At 44.7% G+C, this 12,326-nt stretch overlaps 1 protein-coding gene across 1 annotated transcript in view; it reads left to right on the top strand.

The window, feature by feature from the left end:
• The window catches only part of TMED7 (transmembrane p24 trafficking protein 7), a 68,595-nt gene that overhangs the window by 18,280 nt on the left and 37,989 nt on the right, over positions 1 to 12,326 (top strand). The window contains exon 3 of the mRNA XM_078675538.1: positions 9,465 to 9,710. Within this exon, the coding sequence (XP_078531664.1) occupies positions 9,465 to 9,710 (246 nt within the window). The remainder of the gene's footprint in view (positions 1 to 9,464; positions 9,711 to 12,326) is intronic.

Below are 12,326 nucleotides of genomic sequence, written 5' to 3'. Positions count from 1 at the left end.
ACCTAGCAATCTTATTACCTGAATAGTACATTTCGTGCAGTATCTTAAGCTGTATCAGTCTAAGTCGCACAATGATAGCCACCTCTCCGGGTGACGACATTGCTTCCTGCCATTCCTCATCCACTAGTTTCTCAACGTCTTGTGTCCAGCGCTTTCTGAGTTGAATTAGGAGGTCCAGGGAGTTGTTAATTAACTTCTTGTATGTCAGGGAGATCGCCCCGTGGTCCATATATTCAGTAAGAATTCTGTCTTCTCGCGGTGAGGATTCAGGGAGCACACACCTCCAGGGAAAGCCATCTGGAGAGCATGTTTGATATGAATGTTCCTAAACGGCTCAGTATCTGCGAAGTCGTATTCTTTTTGGAGTGTATCAAAGATAATGTCAAAAGCCATTTTGGTGTCCAATGACAGCATGATTGTATCCTCGCACCCCATGTAGTCTCCACGGGTTCAAAGCGATATTCCTTCATTGCATGAAGCCTGATTGGTCTGGGTGCACTAATTTCAGGATAATTTGTATAAGCTGCATAGCCAACAGTTGTGTCAATGTCTTCGCTTCCGCTTTTAGCAATGAAATGGGGTGATAAGAAGTACACCCGTCTTTTGATTGCCTTCTTTGTGTACAACCACAATTGTGGCCAACCCCTGGTACCGCGTAAAAGTTTTCGAACTCCTCAGCTATCAATTGCTGATCATGGAGCATCTCTCCTTGGTCCGTTGTGAGTTTGGTCACTAATCTGCTTGCTCGTTCACAAAAGTCGAGTCAAGCAAATTCTCGCCTTGTCCCCTACTTCATACATCTTGTGGCGTGTTGCTCTTTCTTTAGCTTTGGCCGCTTCCCCATAAGGTCTTTATTTTCTTTCAGCTTGACTTTCAGTGCCTGTTTGACTCTGTGTCAGCATCAGGCTGTTTCCCCTCCATTTGCACTATTTCATTCTCGAGTTTCTCCACTAATGCACGTTTTTTCTTTCTAAACCCCAGTTATCAGGGACATCGTTTGCGCCTTGGTCACTACTTTAAGAGTCGATGCCAAATCCATTGATTCTTCGTTTTCACATCCCAGTTATCAGTCCGTTTGTCACCTGAGGAAGTTTGAGATACCATGGACTGACCCCCTCGGTACCACTCCGCCCGACGCACTCCTAATGAGTAATGTACCCAGAGGGGAGGGAAGGCGGGGGCTTGGGGGGGAGTAGTGTTCAGACATGCCCCTTGCCAAGTTGCATATCTCTTTGAATCGTGCCACCTGGTCCACTACAGTAAAGATTGTCGATTTGAGACAAGCTAATATGGGCTCCGGGATGGAATGTAAATTTTTGCTGATCAGGATTGTGTATTCTCTAGACATCTACTAGACCCATAGCTTCTAGAAATTCAGAGAACTGTGATGCTCTGCTATCCGGTCTGCTAGGGTGGGAGCGATCGGGGGATCAAGACCGTGCGTGCTGTGTTGAAATCTCCCCCTATTATCAGCCTCCCTGCCAGGAATTTCATAAACTGGCCCCTTCGGTCACTGCTGCACGTTACCCTTGTGTGTCCGTCCAGATTTGATCTATTGTCAGGGGAAAGGTGCCCTGCAGTAGTATTACCACCTCTCTGGAGCTGGTGGTGTACACGGAATGGGCCACTGGTCTATATTCCCACTGCGTTAAGGCTTTGCATGTATTACCTACCAGGTGTGTTTCTTGTTATAAGACGACATCTGCGGAAAGTCGTTTTATATATTGCAAAACAATCCCTCGTTTAAGTTTGTCTCCCATCCCGTTCACATTCCAGTATAAAAGTTTTAAACCCTCATCTTTCATCATCACCATTTTGCCAAGTGTTGGGTCTGTCTAGTGTCTCCCGTTTTACGTCCCTAGCGTGTGCCATTGTAAGTTTGTTCTTCAATCTTCTAGATGTCAACCTGAAAGTGTCCCCACCCCTTCTAAGGCGTTCCAGGCAGCTGTACTCTGAGCGTGCATCGGCTCTCATGCTTTGCATCCATTGTACCCATATTGCCTTTAGACAAATATACGAACAATAAACTAACAACCCCCCCCACCCTTCTTCCCTGCTCTTCAGGGTCAGAACTACCCGGTTCCCCAACTTTGCAGAGCGCCTGTCGCCTCATTCCCAACTAGTCTACAAGAAGAACTAGCATTGGCATAGCCAGTAGGTCTCGCCTCTGGGCCTTAAAAGTGGTTTAGCCATGCAGCACAATATCCTGGGTGCCAGTGATTGAAGAGCTATATATACAATTACTATACACTGGGTCTTGCAGTCTAATTCAGGAATACATGCTTGCTCAGGCACAGACAAGTGTCAATCCAAGTGAATAGAACTACAACATTCTGAACCACAATATAATTAATGGGTTTACTATTACAAGTGGGCACCATTACCATGAACGAATCTGAAACCTGCGTGATTTACTAAACTGATAGAAATTGAACCCCATGTATTCATGAATTTTGTAGCTATTTTAACCATAGTGTTGTACTAAATAAAAATGATTTGTCACAAATTTACCGTGGTGTATTTAGTCTAGTGCTATCATTGTGGGCTGATGGTCTGCCATGTTTATGACCAAGTAGTTGCCTAGGAACTCTTTATGAACGAGTGTCATCTGCAGTTCTACGTTGCAAAAGATATGTTTTATGCGGTGAGGCCAATAAACAAAATTAAAACAAACTAAGAAAGCTAGAAATGACAAAGCAAATAGACGTGACCAGTTTGGAATTGACACTAATATTTTTTAAAGGGGCTGCAACAGCGAGAAAACGGTTTGCTTTCTGTCAATAATGCATCTAAGAAAAAAGTTTGAATTTGTGATGCATCAGTGTACTTCTGAAATACAAAATAGGCCCTAATGCATTCATCGAAGAGGAGGGGGGGGGCCTGGTTGAGCTGTTTACAAAGTCACATTGATAATGTTAGCATATTACAAATCTCTTATGGGAGCCTATATCACACTGCTGTTACATAAAAAGGCTTAAAATGGTAGAAACATGTTTAACTTTCAAGCCTCTTGAACATACTCGTATTTATGAATCTCATCATTTCTCAAACCAGGCTCTGAATCAGATTAACGCCGGAATTACAAGGACCTGCCCAAAGTGCATCCATGTGACACCACCTTCCAGGCCTAGCGTCTCAGCAACACAGAGTATTCTGGGACATGTGGTTGTGTAATTTCAGCTTTTACATTACAATCGGGACCTTTGAGGCAGGCCTGTCTAGAATGAAAATTACAGTTTGAAAGAAATATAGCTAAGGCAGGCTGATGTGGTCATATAGGATGAGAGGTCATTTGACAGTTAGATATGTGACAGTGCGAACTATGATGCTTCAAACTGCCCAGCTTGCTCGTATTATTCAGCTACCCTATCACTAACATCAGCTTCATAACTATTAAGTGGAGCCCTGTCACGTACTATTGTTACTTAGTACTTGTAACTGCGCAATGGCACAATCGCCCTGCTTTTTATAATAAAATCTAAAATAAAAAAACAGGCGATTGCCCAGCGAGACATATATGGACATATTTAAAATGGTAAAACCTGAAACTAGTAGTCCCAGACTGCCAACCACCCTCTCATAAACCAGCAGAATCCTTTAAACTGGGGGGGAAAAACTGTATGGGCCACTAGCTGCCCGTATACACAAGTACCTCGCCTCGTCTGGACTGTCCCCGCTATGCATACAAGAAGCTAAGGCAACCTCTTTATTCCCACATTGCACATGATCACGAGAATCGTATAGTATGTGCATGTATGCCACCAAAATGCTCAACTGAATTTGCTGGCGCAATTGTTCAGTTGAGTCAACAATCCCCCCGCCAGCGAAGCAACAATGTGTGCCAAAGTAAAAGCCCCACTCCTGCGCCCCGGAGCAACACAGGGTAGGGCCCGTGTTGCCTGGGATTAGCGCTTCCCATACACACAAATTAGTCTGTGGTTGAAGCTCTCCATGCTCACAGAATTTAGTGACAGTAGCATGGCACAGTGGAGGAGCAGCCTCTCTGTCCCAGCTAACCAGTGCCTGGGTACCGGGACGGGTGCAGCTGGCAATGCCTTCCTGCGCTCACCGGAGGGCTGGCTATGATGACCGCCTTGGTGCCCTGTGCTAACACGGGGCTTGGGCCTGCCTCTCTCCTGGCCAGTAGTCTCCGCCGACCATCGCCGAAGTTTGAAGATCACTTTGTGCTTCTGCCGGTGCCTCTGTGTGCCTTTTTCTTGTTGTTTAGCCTGCCTCCAGCCCACTGGAGGTGGAGCACCCCCGCCGGGCACCTGCGGCACGGAACAAGCGTAGCCTGCTGGGTTGGTCCAGCTCAAATACGGAAGCTTATAGATCAAACTAGCCATGGTGGTTAATTTCTTTTGACGGGCATATATGGGAGCAGATCTGGCATACCAGAAGAAGGTGTGAAAGTGACATTACAGTTGTTTAATAAAATTAGAAATGTTTGCAGTTCATGAAATATGAACACAAAATGTCAGCTCTTCAGAAGGAAACGCGGGCTTCCTTTGCCAGCATATTTTGATGCTTCTTCCTAAAAGCACTCTATTAGGGTGAGTCCAGACCACGTGCAACTATCAGCACCACTGCCAAATAAGGTGAAAGTGCAGCATAGCGCAAAAATGCAGTGTTTTACCAAAATGAAAGCGCAGCATGACTGGGGGGGGGGGGTGAGATGGGCAAGAAAGTTGCAGAGAGTTTACAGAAGGGACAGAAGAGATTGAAGAGAGACTTGCGGAGTGGGGTAAAACTGGAAAGAAAGTTGCAGAGAGGTTATCAGGAGAGAGGCACAGTTATTCGACCCAGACCGGCAGCAAATGCTGGTAAGCAAAAACAAGCGCATGCGCGCCTCGCGCTTCAGCAGGGGGAAGGAAGAAAGGAGGGGGCCTGAGCCGGTCTCCCTTACGGGAGCGAGCAGCAAGGCGCGCTAATTGCTAACATATGGCGCCGCTGTTCGCTCGCGCAAGCAAATCTTAAAACGTGCACGCGTTGCCATTGGAAGCAATGCAACGCGTGCACGTTTTTGCCTGCAAAAGTGTAGTGATGGCTAAATTTCGTTTTCTATGCAGCGCATGCGCGCTGCGTAGGCAAGACTTAAAAAGAAAAGGGGGTAGTGCCTACGCCGCATTGGCCTCCTTCCTCCCCCACATAATGCAATGTTTGCAAAGATTTAGTTTAGCATGTAAAGGATATTGTGTCTGGTTTAATCCCACTGCTTTGTCCTCCATGTTACTTTGGGTCCATCTGCATCTGGCTGCCTGGGGCCCCGGCTCACCTCTCGATTGACCAGCGCCAAAGTGTCAATGTCCTGCGTCTTTTGGGTGTATAGGTCCCAGGTTGATTGCATAATTACCTCTATGGCCAAGAGTCTTCTTGTGAGGATTCTCTCTGCGTGCTCTGGGGCTATGTAATCTTCTGCCTTCGAGCTGCACGTGCCATCTCCAGGGGAATCAAAATAACAGGTCTTTCCTTCCGCTTCAACCCTGAGTCTTGCCGGAAATGGCATTAAGTATTTCACCCCCTTGTCCCAGAGCAGTTTCTTGACCTCCAGAAAAGATCTGCTTTGGTTTTGAACCTTGATCGTAAAGTCCAGAAAACATGTTATCGTATTGTTTTCATATTGGACCGTGGTGGGAGAGGGCGCTCCGGGCCATCTGTAGTAGGGTGGCTCGATGTCTGTCTGAAGTTGAACAATCTGGCCAACAAAGGCCTCGGAGGAGCTACAGGCCTTGAGCTACCTTCCAGGACCCTCTGGGCCCTTTCAATCGAGAAACATTTTGATGATCCCTCGATCGCTACCCCCCTTCCCCTCCCCGCCCCCCCTCTAGCGGACCGGACAGCAGAGCATCACGGTTGGTTGAAGGTGACATGTCACAAACTCCTCCGCAAAGCAGTCGGCCACTGGCCCCCAGTCCGTTCGGGGACACCTAGGATTGTAATGTTACTGCTGCGCGATCTCCCTTCGTGGTTGGGAAGCTTCATTTCTATTGTGTGACTGGTGGCCTGTAGCGATGCAACCTGTTTTTTCACAATGTGTGAGACCGACTGTAGCTCGACTGTTGTCATTTCTATATTTTTTACTTTGTCGCTCTTGCTACATATATCAACTCTCATTCGTGTCACCTCAGCCGTAATGGGGTCCATTCTGTGTTCAAGGGACGCGCGCACACCTATCGCCTCCATTATCTCTTTGAGAGTGGATTCTCCCTTGCTGGCGATGGTATCCTCCAGGGTGGATAAGCCAGCAGCAGTAGGGGTGCCTGCGTCTTGATTTTTGAGGGTCATGTAGTTATCCAGTTTGGTTTGAGTGTCTCTATTCCTTCTAGCATCCAGCATCTTGAGCGCCGGTGAGTGGACTTGGACTCGGGTGTTCTGCTCTCCCGGGTATTAACAGCCGTCTGACCGGGGGGCAATCGTACCTCACTCGGCCTGTCTGCTTTCCCCAGGAGTATAGAGAGTCTCTCTACAACTGAGGGGCGGGCCCTTCTGCCACCTGAGTGGCCCTTCTCACTCCTGGCAGTTCAGCCGCGGGTGCCACAGGTGTTTGATTGCTAATTAAGTGTTGTTATTGTGAATTGGCATTCCCCAAAGTGCCTACCTTGGTCACCCGAGGTAACATGGGCGACATGCCGTTATATGGACCCGGCAGCTGGCGGAGTCCCCACAGGTTCCGACAATGTTGGGTGTGGTCCGCTTGCCCCGTATGGAGCTCCTTGGGAGTGTCGCCAGCCCACATTAATCCACCTCCTTCCCGGCTCCAATGATGTCTTGTCTCTTTGGGCCTGAACATACCAATACCAGTTATTGAATCGGGCTCCTCCCGGGGTCCTCACGGGCCATTAGTTTCAAAACGTTGGTGCCTCCAGGTCCTCCCCTGTGGTTGATGCTCTCCGCCCAAGTTGGCGACCGTTTCCCTTTTATTACTCAGGGCCTGCCTGATCGGTGTGTGGATCTGCTGTTGCAGCAAGCGCGCCACTCCTCACGCAAGGCCGCCAAGCCTCGCTGCAAGTCTTCTGCTTTTCCTTTGCTTCCCCCCACCCCACCCCCCTGCGAGTCGGCCTTAGTTTCTCTCACCTTTGTATTCTCACCGCAGAGGGGTCTGGCCTGTTCTGGAGGAGTGTCTGCTCGGCCCAGGAAACTCCTGCCTCTTTGCTTGGTCGCAGGCCGGCAGCAGTTGTTGTTCACCCCTATCTCGTACCTCCGGTTCTTAACGCTGCTGAAAACACCGCTGCTCGGAGCCTCACACAGGCCGTTGTCTGCTGTACATGATCGTTCCCATCCGAATCAGGTTAACTCCCTTCATGCTTTACATTCATTGCTAAAGGAGGCGATTGCGCACTGCAAACCATGCTTTTTTGGGGGGATTTTGACAGATATTCAAGGAGTGGAGGGCTGCGGGTAGCAGGAGTCTCTTCAGCTCGTGGCCATCTTTGTCGGTGCTTGGCCACGCCCCCTCCCAGTCCACTGATTGGACAGTAGTCGCCCCCAATTAAGGGGGTGCTCATTCATACCACTTTATTGTTGCAGGAGTGAGTGTATGAGCATGATTCTTCAGTGTGGTGAGTTATCAATATTAAAAATTTGCTTTGGCAAAAGTAGGGAGGTATACTTCCTTGAATCATTCAAGGGACATTCTTATCCAAACAGCAGCAAGCGAACGTTATGAAAATAATGCTGTGCAAATCAGAGACACACACACAATAGCCAACCCAAAGATTTCCCATCTTTGTTTGTTGCAAATCGAATTCCTGGCTCCTGCCTGAAACCTGTTGACCAAAGTATCCCCTAAGGTGTCCTTCCACCGAGTAAGGCTAAAGCAAGAACACTCCGTCTTTGGGGTACAGATACAAAGCACATTTCAGGAGGATTACTGCCTGTGGAGTGCAGCTGTGAGACCTGGGAACCAAAACATGGAGAAGGGACCAACGGTCTATAGGTTCGGCAACATAATAAAATCTTAGAATCCACATGACTTCCCCAGTATGGATATAAGCCCATCTCTTGGGGTTTCGTATGCTGCCCTTAGTACCTACACTTCGGAAATAATCTTCTTGGCTTAGGAGAGACAGTTGGGCAAATTACATGGAGTGCTGCTGTCTTTTCTTGGGCTGAATTTTGGGGCTGATGTGTGTGCTGTTTTAGTAGTAAAGTAATGAATGTCCAGACTTGTGATTTAGAGGTGTGCAGGGTCCTCACATAGGAGGTAGGAGTTTGGAGGTCATATTGACCATAACAATTTATTTACTAGTGCTTGGAATATGTTGTACTTAAAATTAAGTCATGTTTTGACAGAAGGCTAGTCCGAAGAAGAGATGTATGTACATTCGCTATTGATTACTTAAAATGTGCAAAATATAAAATGTATGTTTTTTGGTTACATTTTTGTGATTTCAATCCTTAAAAAGTGATGCTTTATAAACTTTGTTCGATAAGAGTCTTATGGAAAAATACTGGCCTGATTTATGTGGACCGCACAAATTATGAAAATATCAGGGGGTGGGTGAAGAAAGATTTATGTATGGTTGTTCCTGGCTGCAGTAACACAACATCCACAAATGATGGAATGCACACAGAGTTGCAATGGCTCACATTTGTTTAGACGTTCCCATCACACAGTTGGTACCCGTGTTGACTTGTACCTTCTGTTTCATTAGAATCCAAAATGCCTACTTTTTCATTCTCATATACTTGGTCTCTAAAATGTTATGTCACTTATTGGTAGAGCTCCATTGCCAATGTAAAATAGAATTTGCCTTTTCTAATTATGGACATGGCCACTGGGAACATCAATGCAATTACGCCTATTTTAAACTGAGCAGAATGGGTCCTTTATTTTTTTCTGTGAAAGTGGTTTTCTTAAAGTTTGGACCACTTCATGTCTACATAATAGATTTCTCAAAAATCAACAAATATTTCCATACTGAGCTCTTACTCTAGACGTGTCACAAACATTTCTCATCTCTTAAGAACTGATGTCTGGTCCTTGTATAATACATTTTGCACGTTCACTGTTCTGTTGCATTGTTTCTTATTGGAAAGGGAGTATACACCTGATACAGATCTCCTGAAGAATGCTTTTGAAACATAGCTGGTATCTGTGGAACACTATGGTGGTGCATTTTATTGCAATAAGTAGGTGCTCAGAGGTTTATGTTCTCTGGTATGTAGTAATATTATAATTTATAAATCTGGTGTATAGAAGGTCTAATTGTTCTAGGTCACTCTACACTTGTCTATTTGTGCTATCATAGTACATTGCAACAGAAGTGGGCCTCCACACATTCCAACTCAACCCATTCTACTTGTAACTTGTGCCTTATCTTTTATTCATGTATGATCAATTATCACGTGTTCTATCAGTGTTCTGCAGTACTGTGCAAATAAGGTCTCCTGCCGGTTCCATGCCTCCTGTGCTGTTTTTCTGGGGTTCTGACCAGCCTTGTGTTTTTTTTCTTTCTCTGTAGGTGATCACTGGAGGCCACTATGATGTAGACTGCCGTTTGGAGGACCCTGATGGCATAGTGCTCTACAAAGAGATGAAGAAGCAGTATGACAGCTTTACATTTACTGCTTCTAGAAATGGCACATATAAGTTCTGTTTCAGCAATGAGTTTTCCACGTTCACACACAAAACCGTATACTTCGACTTCCAGGTCGGAGAGGATCCTCCCTTGTTTCCGAGTGAAAACAGAGTCACTGCACTTACTCAGGTGAGTATTGCCACGTATTAGTGTTGGGCATTTACGCCAGCTCTGCATACTCAATCAAGTTTTAATTTAAAACTCGGTTTCAAAAATGGCCTAGCTCTGTTTTCCCTCCCACCGCTGCCAAACGTCTCTGACCCTTTCTCTTTCAGAATATTTAACAAACGAACTAGTACCTTGAACATTGGTTCAATGTAGAAGTCATTTGGGAACTCTACACTCATTCATCATATTTTATCCTTCTGTTAATTAATAAGTGAGGAATGTATGTATGAGTAGATGAATGAGAATGTAGTTCAATTAATTGGCACTGCAGTTCATCAGTCTAGGTGCACGCTAATCTGTATTCTTAGTCTGGTTAGATGCTTAATGATAAAAATAATTATTCCTGGGGAATATGGGCATAATATCTTGCTACTATCTGTATAAATGCTTTAGTAACAAATATTCCGTAAGTAAGCATTCTGGCAGTGGATTTTTCTGTCATCTAGATCGCTAAACTGTCATTGATACCAATAGCTGATCTCGAATTGCAGTCAGTGACTTTGTGGCTGCTGCTTTCTAAAAAATGATTAGAAGGGGAACTTCTAGATGGTCTAACCAGTAGACCGGGATAGGTACACCAAACACTAGGAGAGAGCTAGCTTTAAGCATAGAACCTAATTCAGATTAAGACTAAAGAGTCCTCTGTTGTACGTTGACATTTTGATCAGACAGTTGTACATATCAGTGACGACGGTGCTTTGAGGGTGGGATGAGTTGCATAGTCTTTAGAATATTTGAAGCCCTTGGATTTATGAGAGTGCCAAAGACAAACCTATTTTTGAGAGATTACATTTCACTATGTAATAAATAGAACACAATAATAAACATATTAATAGCTTTGTGAAGCAGTGTACACTCTAGTTTTCCTAGTTTTAAAAGATGTTCTCTCGAACCCCTATGGGCATGGTTTGGATGATGCAGCTCTTAATAACATTAAGGCAAAAGGTGTGGGTGTGCAAATTTGCCTTGGTTATTGTAGACCTCATTAATGGCCAACATGATTCAGTCGAAGGCCACTGGCCTTCTCATGATATTTGTAATGGAGCCATCTTGGCTCATCTTAAGGGCCTATTCAAATTGTGAAGTGAAGAGTGAGTTAGGTTATTTTCGTTTTTTGCTAAAACACTACACCCAGAAGGTCCTTGATTATCAATTGTAGTACCACGTAGGGCCCTCCTGAACCATTCATCGAGTAATTGTTCGCCTCTGGCCTTCCTCCTAGAGATGACGGTCTCCTATTTCCTCCCCACTGAGGCCTTTCCTAGAATTTGGGCAAGGCAACTTCAAACATTTTTCCAGCGGCCAAAAAATTCAGTCTGTGTTGTGACCGAGGGTCACATTGAAGTCCTCATGGTGGCAATGGGGGTGCAGTTGTGTAAGGGAAAGCAAAACAAGTACATCTAAAGGCTGAATAGCACATTATGAAACCAGAAAACCCTGGATCAATCCTAGCTTCCCCACGTGACTAAATTGTGTGACCATGTGCAGTTTTATTTTACTTTGGCTCCTCCTTCATAAGTACATATAAGAGGACCTCAAAATACATAACGTGGGGATGTGCGCTCTACAAAACCTTTTCTTCGGTTGAACTATTATTGAGACTGTTGGAATTTTGTGACTGTGCAGACTTTTTTGCTTAGTTATGGATTTGCCCCTCAGTCCCATCATCTGCTAATTGGAAAAACATTATTTCTTGCTCAAACGGTTCAGAAGTTATAACTAGATTTGGTTGTTAAACTGGTACTATTAAGCAAAGCCACTGGAATTATGCGGCCCGAGAACTGCAGGGTTTTGTAAATTATGCCGCAAGAAAAGGCAAATTATACTGCATAATACAACACATTTTGTAATAGTATTACTTCATTCGTTCATTTTGTAAAAATTGGTAACACTGTCTGGGTTTTGGTTGCATCTCATTAGTACCCGTTTAACATCCAAATGTAGCAATAAGCTACATAAAGTTGACCAGTCCAGCTATGCTAAAGGGCCTTCCACTGCCCAGAAACCTGTCACTGCATTTTTTAAACTTTTGTTAATATTGGCAGATTATGTGACAGGTGATGGATTATGTGGCAAAGGCATCAAATCTATAATTTTCATAAATCACTGCAGCCGCACAAATGAATAATTGCATGCAATCTATGTTCAGACAGTGTAAACTAGACAAAATAATGAGTTAATACTATCACTAAATGTGTTGCATAGTTTTCCTTTTCTAGCCGCAGAATTTGGTCAACGCTTCCGCATAATTTGGCCATCCTCTGCCACATAATTCTAGTTCCCCAACAAGAATGTCCATGTATAATAGCAACCCAGGCCACCCAGAGGGTGCACATAACCGATTTGCCTCTTAATTCACTATTTGCCCGGCTGCCATGTTGGGGTGAAACATGAATATTTCTAAATTCATGTTTGTAAATTATCACTTAAAAAAAATAAAGTAGTTCTCAATGCACCGATATAATCTGATGTACTAAAGTGAAGCCATTCTGCATGCTAATGAAATACTCTTTTTGAAGTTTGAATAGTTTTATCATACTTGAAAACTTATGTTACAAGATGTCAAAAAATGAAAGT

The sequence above is a fragment of the Lissotriton helveticus genome, chromosome 2_1 (assembly GCF_964261635.1).
Source record: "Lissotriton helveticus chromosome 2_1, aLisHel1.1, whole genome shotgun sequence".
NCBI lineage: Eukaryota > Metazoa > Chordata > Amphibia > Caudata > Salamandridae > Lissotriton > Lissotriton helveticus.
Note: the sequence above shows the minus strand (reverse complement) of the source record. Positions and strands in the feature narration are given on the sequence as shown.